Raw genomic sequence first — 16,689 nt, forward strand, 5'->3', positions numbered from 1 at the left:
ACAACCTCCTGCATAAATCCAAGTATTTATCACTGAAGGGGAGGACAGATTATAATTTGTAATCTGCCTTGTTATATTGACTGCAAAGCTGTAAAATACCACAAAGTGCTGTAGTTACACGAGCGTGTCGTCCTTCTCCTTTTGGCACCAGGTCCACCCCCACACACACACACTCAAAAACAAGTGTGACACACACACATGCACAGACATCTGAACGTATTAAAGGAGAACTACTCTCTCTGCTGAAGCAGTTAGCAAAAGCTAAGCCCCTTAATCTTTAGAAACCCATCATGGGATGCAGCAGAATATGGATAAAGCATCATACCTGAAGTGGTTGACCACATTGGTCATGCTGAGGAAAGACAGGACAAAGGAACCGGGCCGGCGGTCACTCTCCCTGATGAGGTAGCTGCCAGGAGTGCGAGCCTGGCGCAGACGCTCCTCAGCAATGGTTCGGTCTAGCTTGCCATGGTACCACCTGAGAAGAGACAAAACAACTGTTTACAAAGAACACACAACTTCACAACGCAGAGGGATCAAGTGGGAAGAAATGGAGAGTCTTGAAATGGTCAATCAGCAGATGGATGGAGGGATGACAGAGAACTCAAATCCTCTATCATAAATGAATATGAACATTTATTTTACAGTGTACTACTTCTACTTGTTGGGGCACCAAATTGATAAAAATATCAAGCCTTGAGGTCTCAATAGGTGTTTGTGCTGCAAACTTTTTACAGGTGCACAGGAAAGCAGAAATGCGACTTCCTTCTCTTTTCGAGTTTGCACCGCTCTAGTTAAGCTTTGCCGTCTGAATTAAACAGGAGGCTGAGCAACAACACTGGTTAAAATTTCAGCAGGTGAGGCCGTACTTGACAGGGCCTTGCCAGCTGGGCTAAAAAATTAACATGCTCTTCCAAATTTAGGCCACTGGTGCCTTCTGAGAACAGAGGGCAGTGACTGGAAAAACATCCAGTGGTGAGAGGATGAATGAGGCGCTGCATGCAGCAGCTCTTTTCACGGGAGACCTAAATGGCTCCCATCTGGTCCGGGGGAAGTACAGGTCTCTACTTGTAAAGAAAACGTGATCGAGTCTGCTATCAGGCAGTAAGCTGGAGAAAGCCTCCTGAAGAGGAGGGAAAGAGTGTCCCGTGAAGGGCGCTTTGAGGGGATTTCGATGATAAGAGAATTGAAGAGGGCAATTGAGAGCAGTTTGAGAGTTGAGCCAAGCAGGCCTGAAGGAGCTGGGGAAGCTGGGGGGACGTGATACTGAAGCGGGATGAAGCAGTTCAGATGGAAAGTGGAGGACAGAAAGTCTAAACATCATCCTACTGGCTTCAATCTAATGTGCACCATGCAATTTAGGTCACTCACGACCAAGGAAATTACATTAAAAAAGCCAAAAGAAATTAAACAAAAAACTCCTCTTACACTAATATTGGATTGCACAAGATTCTTCAGATGAAACAAACAGGCAAAGAACATTTTCAAAGGCTGCACTGTGTCAAGTTTCACCACAACACAGCACAGAAGAAACACGAGGGTGGCTGTTTCCATCACGCTAACCTTCCTCGCCGCAGCGAGCCAGACCTGAAAGTGTCAGAGAGGACAGGCATGACGCGGCATAGATTAGAACTGACAGGAACATACGAGATGATGATAAGGAGCTCTTTTTCCCCCCTGTGTCTTATTTTTGGACTCTCTAACCAGAATCTGATGCAAGCATGGAGCGGAAAATGAAGTTAAATATTGGTTTGGTCATTTCCACCAGTAACACAGCTGGTTTTTGGTCAAACAAGACTGTGGCTGAGTATACTGAAAGAATTTTTTCAATAATAATTTATATATCTAATTTTATTAAAGTTTTCTTCAATGTTTTATTTCTTTGCTGTTTTTTTTTTTTTTTTTTTAGATGAAACAACAGTGATTTTTTGGCAATCTGGGGTGTGTCAGAAATAATTAGGTTTTATTCATCCAGTTTTTTTTTTTTTTTTTTCTATTATTCAAGCACCTGGTCTAATTTTTTTTGTTTTTGTGGGTATAATGATTATGAACAATAAATAAAAATGTGCATATTTCCAGAGTAGGGCATGCTAACTCAAGGAAATGCTGATCCAAACTGATTAAGTGATTATGCTGTGCATCATGCTGCTCGACAGCCAGCTGCTGATGTTGCTGCAGGACAGACTGCACACGTCCGGACGCTGCATCAGCTCGCCTGTTCTCAGCCATCAAACGGTAAAACACAGCAGAGCAGACGCTTCACTAAAAGACAACAAAAAATATGCCTGAACAACGCTCTCACAAAGGGAAACGTCTCATCTTTATACGAGCAGGTTTAATAAGACTTTTCAAGAGGGAATACATTTCTCATGGCGATTTTTGCAGTAAAAAAGTAAGACGACCTTAATCTTTGCTTTCCAAACCAAACTGTACAGCTAACCACTTTAAAGTTACAGAGCAAGCCTAGAAACTATTATTCATAGGTGTGGCAGTGAATCATGCTGAAATAATATTTTTAATAAAAAAATTTGAATAAAGGTTACATGAGTTGGTGATTTTTTTTTTGGGTTTGTCCACAATTCTCATGATTGGTAGTTCGATCCTGACTCCATCTGTCCTCATGTCCATGGAAACAGGGTTGATCCAGTTTTTCAGCTATAAAGTATGTTTTTCTTATTTTATTGTCTGAGATGCCTCGACTGTATGACTGACAGGTACATAAATACACTTGTTCAGAAAGGTCAAGTTCACAACACTTGACCTAAAATATACAACACGAAATCACTTGTTTGGAAGCTGATTGAAGCAAGAACATGAAAAAAAATAAAAAAATAAAGCACAATGAGTGTAATATGCTATATGTTTAGTCATACCTGCCATTTCATTTACTTCGCTTCACTCTTTAATCTTGTAATGTGCGCTGTAAGGAGTTGCTGTCGTACGCTCAATTAACGTCATGTGCTTGATTTTTATGTCCTTGCTGATGTGATTATCTGTACATCAAACAGAGAGCACTGTATCCTGAAGGCTCGGACAACAAACACGTTCAAGTTGTGACACTTCACAAACCCTCTCTGGATTTAGACAAAACTAAATAATAAAAGGTTTAGTAAGGCTTTGTGGGTGAGCTATATAATCCAGTTGTTACATTTCACAGTGCCACATGCCAGCATGTGATAAGGACGGGGTGAATCAGACAAGAGGGGTGTTAAAGACATTACGAATCGCAGCCGTGACAGCGGTGAGGGTGAGCGGCGCTACTATGAGCTTGAGGAATGTCCGTCGTGTCGGTACACGAACGGCGAGCAGGACTGACGCTCGGCTCGGGATCGTGCATTTACATTCTTGGAAACAGCTCTCTGAAAGTCAGCTACAAGAAGTTAAAGACGCGAATATAGACAAGTTTCCTGAGCATCCTGGAATTGTGACATGCGTGGTAAATGACTGTATTCTCTAAAACACCCACATCACATCTACATGCTACAGTCGAGAAAAGAATGTGCAAGAGGCTGCTGAGGTTAGGACTGTAGATGTCACCCACAGCATCGCCACCCCCGAGGCTGACATTTCTAACCTCAGTTTCACACGCCACACTCCTTTTCGTCGCCTCATCGTCAGCTGTACTTGTGTGTTCTTTGCACGGATGGTTCACCTGATCGTCTGTCGCTGTCGAGAACAATATCACAATATTGGCGCGCAGAGCCGAAATCAAACATGCCTGAGCCGAGCGAGCTGGGCAAGATGACAGAAAACAGGGCTGCAGGCTAGCGGGCCTTGAAAATATTGCATCACAAAAGCTCCGACAGCACAGGAGGGCTACACTGTTCGAATTGTGCCTGCAGTGTTTATCTTCAGTTTACAAGTTTCGATTTTCTGGATCGCAAACAAATTACACAAGAAGTACCGTCACTACTTTTTCTAGCTAAAATTTTATTTGGGAAGCTGCACCCAAATGACTTAATAAGAGTGTTGTTGACAGAATCGCAAGTTTACTTAAAAGAATGAGATTTTAAAATGATTTTGCCATTTATATAGGATATAATTTCTGTCTTACGCTTTGATTCACATATGAAAATTAACACAAAACTCTTAATTGGAGCTGGACCATCCTCGACTGCAGAAAGACAATTTATGAGAGGGCATCCTGCTTGTGTGTAGAGCAGTATGTATGTAATTAAGAGTTTTAATTAAATGGATATCAGCTGTTTAATGGAGACACGCTTTTACACAGCAACATAAACGTAGCAGTATAATAATAATAAACTGAATTCTAAATTGTAAATGACGCTCACATTATTTGGGTCGTTATTGTGCACTCAACTCATAATTTAGGCGCTTTAGAACCTCTCTGGATTACAGCCACATCAGGCGCACTATGCTGCACGCTCTTCACAGGAGGAACCCGCCAATTACTTAAAATTTAATAAAGATAATGAAAACTGAGTTAACCAACAGCCTGAGCGGAGTACATGTGGTGCGAATAGCTGCCACTTGTCAGGGAAAGGAACGTAAACAAAGGTAAAATGGGCAGGACATAAATAAACAGTTCGAAGTATAACAACCAATCTTTTAGATTATACTTTTAAGGATTATTATATAGACAACCTTTGTTACTTCACTGATTTATAGACTTCTCTCTGTGTGTACGTCCACTTTAGCCACAGTTTCATTTGAGCATACGGGAAGAACCTGACAGAACACTTTTACATTATTTTCTGTTGCCTGGAGGGGAAATGAGGCCACGCAGGAGAGACGCAGATTGCCGTGACTTGAGTGAGTTAGACGTCGTCTCTCTGTCGGTCCGTCTCTCATTAAACTCTTTTAGGGGCTCTTTCTGCCCGGCTCGTGTCTCGTTCCTCCGTGTTCTCCTGCCTTGATGGATACATCTGTACTCAAACGTCTCCACAGACGTACCGTCGCTCTTCATCAGTGTCAGGATGCAGTGAAATGTTGCATGAGCAACGCACCTGGAAGGAGCTACAGACTTTATACAGGACTCGCAGCACGCAACATATGCTCTACATGCGAGTTTAACCCGATTAGGGTTCTCAAATGGAGACACTGTACGGTATTAGGCTCTTATCACATTAGATGCTGTTTTGTCGTTGCATGTCTTGACTCGCATGTGTCAGGTTTGAGAACTGCGTGATGAGACGACACTGGGAAAGCTAGAATTAAATGAGAGATGGCAACAAGAAATGATACCTTGAACCATTAAATAAGTAAAATCCAAACATACAAGACAAAATATTTCCGCTTGAGTGTTTTAGGCTGATTGATATCGCTGCCGCCACAATTACAAAGTCTACACAACCGCAAAAGACTGCAACTTCATTACATTAAAGAAACTGAGTCACATGCAGATGTGAACTGAGCAACCTGTGTGCAGAGTGCTTAGTCACCATATTCACAGCAAAGCCACAGCAATCAGTAATGATCACATGACTGTCAAGTACACAGACCATTTGGAAATTGATGCCAACAAGCCAGCTGATGATTATCTGGTGGGTAAACAACTGCAACCTCTGTGGATCTCCACACTGTGAGACTTTTGTTTTCATCAACAATTATTTGCATGCACCGGTGCAACTGACTCCTGAGTTCTGACACTTCCGCTTGCAGAGCTCACTCAGCACACAAAACTTTCAGAAAGGACCGTCTCCTTTCAATTCTGCACATCTGCTGTGAATGTTAATCAAAATGTGCTTCTCAGCAAAGATTTCAGTAGGTCAAACACCTCTGATCAAGTCTGACGAGGGCACATCTTACCAGAAACTCCTACAGAAAATGATGTACTAACGATAATTAAATCAGTATTCACACACTGAAAGAAGAGACAGTACTCTATGAACTGTTTATCATACAAGTAACCAAAATGAATAACTTTAAGTTTTGTACTTAACACATTCACCTGTCTAGAAAATAAATCATAATCATGTTGATGGCTTTGTCTCTATTCTACACTCCTGGTTTTTTTCCAGAATTCCAAAAATTCCTTGTCAAAAGGTGACAAATTTTCAGATATTTGACACCAACATTTTTTGGAGAGTGAACTTAAGAGGGAAACTAAAAGTTATACTTTACTTACAATATTTCAAACAATCAGAAAACTCAATGAAAGATCCGTTATTTTTTGACATCATTGCGTTTTTTCCACAATAATCAAATCGATAACCAAATTCTGCAGCTTATTTTCATTTCCCAAAAATGGTACTCTGACAGAAATGAAATGCAGGAGCCATTTTTGTATCAGCTCAAGGCAAGGTAAGAGCTGCGGGGTGATTTGATGCCCCACTTACGCTGAGTTCACCCTCTGCTGCATCTCCCTCGGTCGTCCCGTGGTCTCACAAGGTGCACCCAGTCCACCAACACTGTGAGCTCCGGTGTGGAAAGCACAGCAAAGACGGCTCCAAATCCGTGCGCGGCATGACGACGTGACCCCCCTGCAGCCCCGATTCAGTCATCTTCCATAGTTAAGGTCAATGAGCAACATCCGTGGATGAAAGACGAGCCGAAGGACACGGAGATCAAGCCTGCCCTGCATACACTTTAGTTGATAAACTAATTTGACGACAATTGAATGATCATGTCTAGTTGTGTTATCCTTGAGAAGCCTTGTGAAGAATTACACGGGTTGATCCTTCAGCTGCTGGGGCAGACTGTAGTCTTGTGTTCTTTGCTCCGACTTAATCCTCCTCTGACGCTCTCTTTCTCTTACTCTCCTCTTCCTCTCTCATAAAGACACGCATCATGAGCATGCTGCCTATTGGTTTTCCATGCAAAAGGGTAGAGATCCTCATAGCTGCACAAACAAAAACAAGTGGAACCGCATATTTACATGGTGCTCATGCAGACTCAAAGCACCGACATGCACACGAGACAACCTCATGACCTTAAAACAGCAGCTTGTTTTCCCATGGATTTAACTGTGATGTCAATCAAAACGTCCAATGATGTGAAGCTTCTTGGTTTTAACCTCATTCAAAAGCATTATTTGCACATATTTACACCAAAACTTTTAATTTAAACATGATTTTAGCACATGCATACACCAGCCAACACAAACAGGCTTCGTCACTTTATCAAGAAAGCAAGAAATATCATTCAAAATCACTTAATTTGAGGATGACTGTGAGCTATAATAAGAAATTATCAAGAAAACAGTAAAATGCAAAACTTATAAATATTTCCTCAACATCACACGGTAAATGATATGTTATTCTAATGCTGTGGCCTGCCAATGTAACACTGCTATTTCACAAATTCATAAACATGCAACAGACCGTCTGGCGACGTTACGAGCCTTGTGTTTTTTATATTGCCATCTGGGACTTCTGTAGCTGCGGCACAGCCTTCCAGTGAGAATTGGAGGAGTTATCATGAAGTGACAGGGTTCATAAATGTCATAAGGCTGATGTAAACTATGTGATGGGATATCTGTAACCCATAAATGTAGTAGAATTTCCATAGTTGTAGCTGTAGAGTTAAATAACTGCATTCACATGTCTGGTAATTGATTTTTAAATCACTATTTGCATTACCAATGCTGTAATAATAATGAAATTAAAACTCTTTAAAATAAAAGGCTGACTCAAGGACAAAAATTCATCTTGCAGATTGAACTTGGATTCAAGGTCAACTGAAATTAAAAGCTCGATTCCATGTAATCTTCAGCCACACATTGTTTCCCAATTCAGGAAAACTGTTGAGGTCAACTTTGGATCCTCACATTTGCTCAGTCTGAATACTAACCAGCCTTTGAAAAGTGCAACCAGACACACAAGGCCCGAAACTGACATCTCAGCTTTTCTGCTGTGAATCAGCCCCCCTGAAATAATAACATTACATCAGTGATAAAAGGCTTCCACTGTCAAATAATATTCCCTCCATCCTGAACTCAATCAGGAAGCACATTCATTTTCTACTCAGAGTCAATTTCTTGCCCAACTCAATGCAGAATGAATGTAATAACAATTAAATATTGACAAGCTGCTGAACAACATCAGAATGTGCACTATACGCTTTCAGTCATGTGGTTATTTTTTCAGAACAAGAAAAAAAGCTGAAAAAAACCCCACCGTTCAAAGAAGCTCTTTTATTATGCTTGTTGTGTCGGAAGTCATGACTGCAGCACTATACTTAAGCCAAACCTACCACTGTTATGCTTTCCATTCAAAGTGAGCAACCTATCATTCAGCAAACAGAGCTGAGGAGAAAAGTTATTCAAATCAGAAATCCTGGGTATTGTCACATACAAGTGAAACGCTTCTGAGGATCCTGTTAAGGCTACAATGAATGGCTCAGAAGTCTTGAAAACAGGATGCTGGAGAGAAAAGGCAGGGCAGCATGGGTATTGGAAGGGCATGACAGGACATTGTGTAACACACTGCAAATGCATGGAAACCATAGGCTGAGCCTCATCAATGCATTGCATTGAGCTCATACTAATAACATTTTAAATTGTGTTTCAATAAGTAGAGTAAGCCTGGACATCCTTTTGTATATAATGGTTAATGAGGTGTGGGGCAAAGTACAAACAAAGTTTAATACTGCTACACTAACAGGTCTATACACTTTCTGTATGAAGCAATCAGAAAATTAAAGACTTAACAGTTGTGAAAAGACTGATAGTCACTTAAATAAAATCTATTATAAGCATTCCATTTTCTTTTTCAGAAAACCATCTATCAGGGAATGAACTGATTCAACGGTGTGACATGATCCTTCGCGATTGCATTGTCACTTCTCTCACAGAGTACTAATGCCAGAGTACAGTAAGAGTTTCCCCGGCCAACTGGTAAATCTGGTAAACGCATTCACAGCGCCACTGATCTTCAAATCCAACTTTTCTTTCCCCTTTTTCCTTCCTCCTTCCACCACCTCCTCAGGGAAACCCTTTATGACTTAAAATCCCCTCTAATCTTCGTGGAAACTCAAAATCAACGACTCATTTCCCAATGTGCTGTTTGTTTAAGCTCAGACGCGGGGCCAGAGGTTTCCAAAGGTAGCAGGAACAGTTAACTGCTGAAGCCACCTGACATCTTCACTCCCGCCTCTTCGTCAAGCCGTCGTCAGCGCTGAATTCTTATCACACTGCAGCAGCAATTGTTTATGAATGACATAGTGTTGTACAGACGTGTGAATGAATGTGACCGCTGTTTGTCTCGCGCGCACTCTTGCAAGCATTTTCACTCCACTGCACTCGCCTTGTGGGCCAAGTTTAGCTTCCACAGTCACTGTGAAACGCACGTTTCAGCAGCATCCCAAAGTGTGAATGATTTCTGCGATCGCTCCTCTGACATGCTCTTCCCAGTTTGCTAAAACAACTCTGAGGAATACGAAAATAGTCTTGGAGCGTGACAGCCGAAAACATACACAGCTAGCTACATAGCCGAGGGGACGGGGAGAGATTCAGAATCATTCAGGGTAGTTAGAGGCAGTCGACTGTGAACATTGTGCCCATAGCTGCCAATAGCAGATTTGCCTCGGGCATATGGTATCATCGGCACGCTGGGGACACAAACACACAAACAAATACACGCCTTATTACATGACAGGGTTTATGTTCGCACACAGATAAATTGATTTTATACCACGAAATGTGGCCATGAGTTTCAGCTGATTGCCTTCAGGTCAGACAGGTCCATGACTGTGATGCATTTAGCCCGAATCCACAATTGGGCATCATCTAGAAGGGAACAGCCCTGAATAAAAACTCAACCTCATATTAACCCTGTCCATTACAGAAGATCAGTGGCACATCCTAAAGGAGTAACAGACTGGATCAACTGTAGAATACCAAATTATGACCTTCTAGCCTTTTCTGTTCATCCAGTGATATGTGCAGCTTATAAGAAGGACAATGCTTGGTCTTGATATTATCACAAGACTGCCAATGTCAACAAAGATTTATCTTGCGTTAAACAATACTGGATACCAATTTAAATCATTGTCAAAGTTAAATGTCCATTAAGACCATGGGATTGGGAAACAGTTTTGACTGACTCTGTAAAACACTTCAACATTTCTATTTGCCTGTTTACACCTGGCATTCAGTGAGCCCTAAAGACAAGTGTGAACTGGTACAAAACAGCTTTCACTCAAACGACTTCTTCAGGAGGTCAGGGAAGCATCTGACCACATAGGCGTTGCAATGTGAACAGTCAGGCGTTGTGAATGTGTAAAATACATCAGACATAATATTTAAATGTCATCAGTGCGCACGTGTTTCAGCTTAAGAGAATGCGTCGGTCTGAGTTATACATTCGCTCGCTACCTTTCCAATTTTCCAAAGAAACTATGGAAAAGAACATTGATGTCCATGCCTGGAGGTCTGCAGAGACATGCTGCCCTAAAGCGACCTGGGCAGCGGACACTGTTGGCTGGATGACTCATATCTCAACCGGGTCATTCAGCGGAAGTGACGCAGAGGTTGTAATACAATCCGAACTCAAGTGATTGGCCCAAAAGGTATGATACGAGCAAGTGTAAACAACCTGCATCAGGTCTCAACACTTGTGATCTGATCACCCAAAATGCATGTTAATGCCAGGTGTAAACGATGCCCAAATGTGGACCGTTGTTCCATTGCACAAAATTATCCTTAATCACCAAAAGCACAAACCTGACATAAAGGAAAAACTTATGTTGTTTGTGTCTTGAGAGTCAAAGACAGAGAAAGCTAGAAAGTAAGTTAACTGTGACTCTCACCAGCACATGATAAAAACGGATGTTAGTAATAATAGGGAATGAATGTGTGACTTCACGTGTCTCATTGTGAACCAAACAAAAGCAAAGAAAATCAATGGTTGTTATTCACAAGTGACAACTGTACCGCCTTTAAACGGGAAAGAAACTTCAAGTCAATGAAGTCTATATTTCTCTGACAAAACTGCTATTTCCGCAAGAGTCGTACATGTAGAACACTGATGTGAGAGCAGCTAATTCAGATTATTCATTGCCACAACAGGCTGGACTAGTGAAAAGCTGGCCTTCCCCTTCCTCTGTAATCTGACAGGGAGATATAGGGTGGCTCCTAAAATAAGAGCTGATTCCACACTCCAAGCCCAGTCACTTCCATATCTCACAGTATGAGGGCCAGAAATGACAAAGCTCAGCAGTTCTCTAATGAGACTGTAACAAATGGGAGGGCTGTATTTAGGTTATTACAACACACGCACGCGCGCACACACACACACACAAGCATACAGAGGTTTGAACAAGCATTTTAATGCATGCCTGTAACTTCATTAAAAATACCTATAATTAGAGATGTGATGCTAAAATACAATGCTTGGGGGTGTCGATGCCTGGTGTCTGTTTCACTCAATCATAATTAAATGAAAAACCAAGAGATTAATATTGTCTTGTTGGACAACCGCACACTGGTTTTAAGTGGAAAACTGCAGCAAAGCAGAGACATTACATTTTTATTATCCTCATTTAAACTCCTCATGTAGGATGATAAAGCGCTTCACCAGTGACTTCAATTAACTGGACACTTGCAGGGACCCCCTAACAAGTGCTTAATGTTACAAAGCACCAGTCAAAAGCCAATTAGACAACAAAGCAACCTGACTCATGACAAATATGAACAGGTCATTTCAGAAAATTCAGATCCCAATAATAATATATAGTGCTAACAACGATAGATGGGGCTTGCACATCTCATATGTATAAAGTGTGTTCAGGCAATTATGCATATTGTCTTGTATCAGGCTGATCTATATGCAGATGTAATCAATAGTCCATTGCAGGCATGATTACACAGGATTTGGATCCAATAGGAGGAGATGTTGATGTTAGTGAACTGGAGGTGCTTACTTCACCTGTATCTGAGTCAAAGCATTACATAGGAAAGTTTTATCAAAAAACACTTCACTTGTTGATCTGCTGACCGGCTGCCTTTTGAAACTGACCCTATTTGAGGGTTAACCACTAAATAAAGGCCACAAAAAAGCAGAAATGCTTCTATTATTAAACAAAAAGCCAAAAAGAATGAAGCAGATACTCCAGATCACTTATGTCACAAAGATGTTAACATTTTTAATGTACTGTGGCTTTGATATCATTTTACTTGTTGGATTCCAAAATATGTAATGTGATCATTTACCGTGAGGGGAAAAAGCATGACTCTATTTTACTATCACTCAAATGACTCATTGTGTTTGTCTACATGTATTACTTTGGAAGAGTGATCGGTATGCTGACCCTTATGTGAACGGCAACAATGGTAGAGAGACAAGAAACAGCTCTGTCTTCCACATAAAGTTTCCTCCAGGGATGTAATAATTCAGTCCAACAGCATTTTGATCACTGCTTAGACAAATATTCCATGTTCCATGTTACTGTCATCTGGAAAGTTGACCCGAGTGAGTCTTGGGACACTTCTAAAGGTATGAAATATGGCAGATGTATGAACTTATGGTTGTCTAGATCACATCTGATGTTTGGGTGGCACAAGTTACAAGTGAAACTCGACCTGAAGAGCAGAGCAGCAGGAAGGAAGTGTACCAAACTCAACATGTTCATACCGAGGTGTCATTTCTCCAGCAGTATACTCACTGGTTGGGGGGAGGTGCAGAGAGGGGGAACACCACCTCTTCTTCCTCGTATTCCGGCCCATCCTGCATGTCGCTTTCATCCATGGTGCCTCCGAGACCCCCGCAGCCCGGAGGTGGAGGAGGAGGTGGCGGCAGTGGGGGGAAGACAGTGGGTCCATCCGGGCCGGTTGATGTGGGTGAGATCCGGCTCCCTGGACCCTCCGAGGAGGGAGAGCAGCACATGCCGCCCACTGTCCCTGAGCTTGAGTGTCCACCTCCTGCTCCGCCACTCCCTGCTGCGGACAGCACTGATCCGGACATGTCTCCGCCAGACATGGGGTAGATCACACTCATGTCGGGAAGTGAGTCCGGAGAGGTGTTTGAATGTTGGCGGAGGGTCGGACCTGGCCCGGGTCCCAGATCAGTGACTCGCACTCTGCTCGGCTTGGGATAGTAGGGGAAAGGGGCCGTCTCCGGGCCTCCTCCGCCTGCCACCCCTGTCCCTGTCGTGACCGAGCCCGTATCCTCACTGCTGACCTCCGCGGCCATCATATTAGAGAGATACGTAGAGGGGGAAAAGTCCAGAAGGGAACCTGCCCTTCCCCTCCGTGCTCACAGTAATCCTTCAGCGTTCGGGCTGTGCGGGAACAACACCAAAAGTTTCTGGAAAACGCGTTTAGCTCGCCAGCTAGCGTTAGCTGCGGCTAACTTAGCTCCCCTGGCTGCACTAGCGGGCGTTAGCTTCACCCACCGAGGCAGCGGCAGCCCAGCTAACGCTAGCGGGACGGCTAGCAGCTTTCCGCACACTTGATGAGTTCTCGCTCGCTATGTCTTCATTGTTTCCTGAGTTTAAAGTTCACGCGCAAAACGCCACATAGAAATAAACACTCACAAGATGTCCAATCGGATCGGTTTGCCAGTATTTCCTGCTCTTTTCTGTGTGTATGTCCAGACTTCTCCCCCTCGCAGCAGGCAGACCACTTGTCGAGGAGTGTTGTTTTATTGTCACTGTTGTGTGTGTAATCCCCGTCTCTCTCCCTCTCTCTCTCGCTCTCGTTTTTCCAGTGTTGTTGTTTTTCTTTTTCCCTCTCGAGAAGAAGTCCACCCGCGAGCCACTTTTGTTTTTAAATCCCCGGAGAGGCGCGCCGTTCCCCGCGAACTACCATGTCGTTCTGCAAAGTAAAGCTTTTCTTGCGTACACAAGCTAAGTTCGCCTTTATTTCTGGGTTTCGGGGCTGGTGGCTGCCCGCTGCTCTCTCTCCCTCCCTCTCCCACTCCTCACCCAGCAGACACGGCTAGGTGAACACAGAGAGCCAGGCTCTGATCCATGACATCTTCAATCACAGGAGCCAAAGTGCCTCAAAAGTGACTTTTTTCAACACAACTACAAAAGTATAACCTTTTTTGAAACCGTGTCGGATTTTTTATTTTTTTTTTGGCTGGGGGCAGTACAAATTAAAAATGAAAAGAGGACACTTTTACATTCAGTCACGTGAATAATTAGCATAAGTTCAATTGATTTTTGCTCAGTAGGAATTATCTTTTAATAGTAGGCATTTTGTTACACGGTTTTTATGAGCTACTGTTGCGATAGGCGTCTTTCCAAGTCTTTGTTTTGAATTGCAATTTAAATTTTTACTAAATTTTAAGTTCACTAAACAAGTAATTAAATTCAGTTTAGTGTAGTTTATTAAATTGAAACTACTTTTTTGACTGTGAACCAACTGTGCAAGGTGATAGCTGTCTGTTCTGCAAGCCAGGGTGTGAAACACCATGCAGCAATCATAATGCATCTGTGGTCTAAAACAGGAAAAAAGAAATTTAAATGTAATAAAGTACAACATGCAGCATGCACACTAACTTGAAATTGATTTGCAATTTTCCAGTGACACCCTGAGGGCCAGTCAAGCACGTGGTGCTGGGTAAGCTCTGTCACACCACGTGACACAGTTCCTGACTGAGTTTGCAACAATGTATCGGTTTTAAATGACATCGTCATCTAATGTGGCCTGGATATGCAAAGAAAAGGCTATGCAAATTAGATGATGACGTCACCGCAAATGTTCCTGAGTGAGGAGTTGGAAACATTGTATCATTTTAAAGCAACACTGGCTTTTTTTTTACAAAACACAACGAAGTACATCCTATTTAATTTAATTATGAAGCATGCAATGCAAATATTATCAGTATTTCACTATATGCTCTTTCATTTAAAACATGACATGTTATGTATGACTTTGTAATAATTATAGCACAACTTATTCAATTCAATTCAATTCAGTTTAGATTTATTTATGTATTGCCACTGCTTTCATATAAAGCAGTGAATCATAGTAACAGAATCACACTTCATATTATTGTCAGTAACGATAACTGTATTTTAACCATGGAAAAGGTAATTAGTCAGATTACTCGTTACTAAAAATAGTAACACCCGTTTTGCAATTACTCCCATCACTGCATCCAAAGGGCCTCTTATGGCCCACAGAGTTTAGCTTAGTTTCTTATAAAATCCACATTTACCCATATTCACATTATATTGATGATCTGCAACAAAATTACATGGAAATTTTTTTTTTTTTTCCAAATCTTGTTGAAATTTATTACACAGCAGAAAAACCTTTCAAAACGACTGTCAGCTCAAGGTGAGAAAGATGTGATCCTTTAAACAAAGAAATGCATTCCACTGATAAAGGCTCAGCTTCCAAACACACCTCAGATGGTCCTCCTAAATAAAACACAAAAAAGAAAATTAGTGAGTTTCATTCATTGAAAGAATCAATCCTGTCAATGTACTGCCAATGAGGCTAGATTTATGTGTGAACCAATAATGATGAATGTCATCAGGTACACAACTTCCGTTTTGATCAATTTTGGATTAAAAGTCTTGCCCGAGTAAAATGGTAAATAGTCTACACTTATATAGCGCTTTTACACTGCATTGACAGAGCCCAAAGCGCTTTACACTGCATTAACACATTCACCCACTCACACACACATTCACACACCAGTGGAGGCGGCTGCCATGCAAGGCGCTCAGTCCATCCACTGGGGGCAGTTCGGGGTTCAGTGTCTTGCCCAAGGACACTTCGACATGCAGACAGGGGGAGACAGGAATCGAACTAACAACCTCCCAATTGCAAGACGACTGCTCTCCCCACTGAACCACAGCCGCCCCATAGTAGACTCCGACATGTGGACAAAATGAGAAATGGGATCAAAACGCTAACCTTGGTATTAAGAGTTAACAACGGCCATGAGTCACAGTCATCAATGAATAAATGATTGAGAAAAACAAGATTTTTAAGAGTTTCATTTAAAATAAAATCAAATAGAAAGAGCTGTGATTAGAACTGATAGAAAGAACGTGGTTCACTGGTGGTCTCTTAACTCTAATTCGTTTCAATTCTCCTTCATGTAAAACAAGAGGCACTAGTGTGAAACTGAAACTGACTGTGTGTGTGTCCATGGTGCATCTTGAAGCCCTGACTGAATAAAATAAATGGATGAATGTTCCCACATGTATCAGTAAATACCTACATGTATTTTCTCTTGACTAGTTTTTAATATTTCTCTTTGATTCTAGGCTTAGATTTAACAAGTTCTTTCTGTGCAGGTTTACTTTTCTGATCTGTCATTAAGCAGTAGATAAATCCAAATGTGGTTCAACTTTCAGAGAAATGTTGAAACATTATTCTGAAGCTCTCTATTAACAGCAGATTACTATTCAGTGGATTTAAGACCTCAGATAAATTGATGGATTAAAATGCACAATTCAGAAACCGTAGCAGTTTATCTAAAAGTCTTAAAAGGCTCAAATTAAGGAAAAAACATGTGACAATACCGACTTGGACCGAACAAAACAACTGGCAATGAGACAAAGGGGGGCAAGGACTATTCATACATGAGGTGGAAAGAGATCAGATGAAACTTATTCGGGGATGATTGGACAATCGCAGTGGGGAGAAAATGTCAATACAAATACAAAAAAAGACTGAACATGAACCTAAGCTAAGGCTGGACATTAGACATGAAGCACTAAATATCATCACACTTGACAAGATCCAATAGGACTCAGGAGAAATAGGACCTTTTCACCAGTGCACTGGTGTCAAAGCACTTTGTGCTTTCAGTGTTTTTCACCCAT

General features: G+C 41.8%; 1 protein-coding gene across 1 annotated transcript in view; it reads right to left on the reverse strand.

Annotated features, from left to right (window-relative positions):
• rasa1a (RAS p21 protein activator (GTPase activating protein) 1a) overlaps positions 1-13,799 on the reverse strand; it is a 25,351-nt gene extending 11,552 nt beyond the window's left edge. Inside the window, 2 exon segments of the mRNA XM_030104227.1 lie at positions 326-478; positions 12,565-13,799. Coding sequence (XP_029960087.1) covers positions 326-478; positions 12,565-13,094 — 683 coding nt within the window. The 5' untranslated portion in view covers positions 13,095-13,799.
• Positions 13,800-16,689: the final 2,890 nt, after the last annotated feature.

The sequence above is a fragment of the Salarias fasciatus genome, chromosome 12 (assembly GCF_902148845.1).
Source record: "Salarias fasciatus chromosome 12, fSalaFa1.1, whole genome shotgun sequence".
Taxonomy (NCBI): Eukaryota; Metazoa; Chordata; class Actinopteri; order Blenniiformes; family Blenniidae; genus Salarias; species Salarias fasciatus.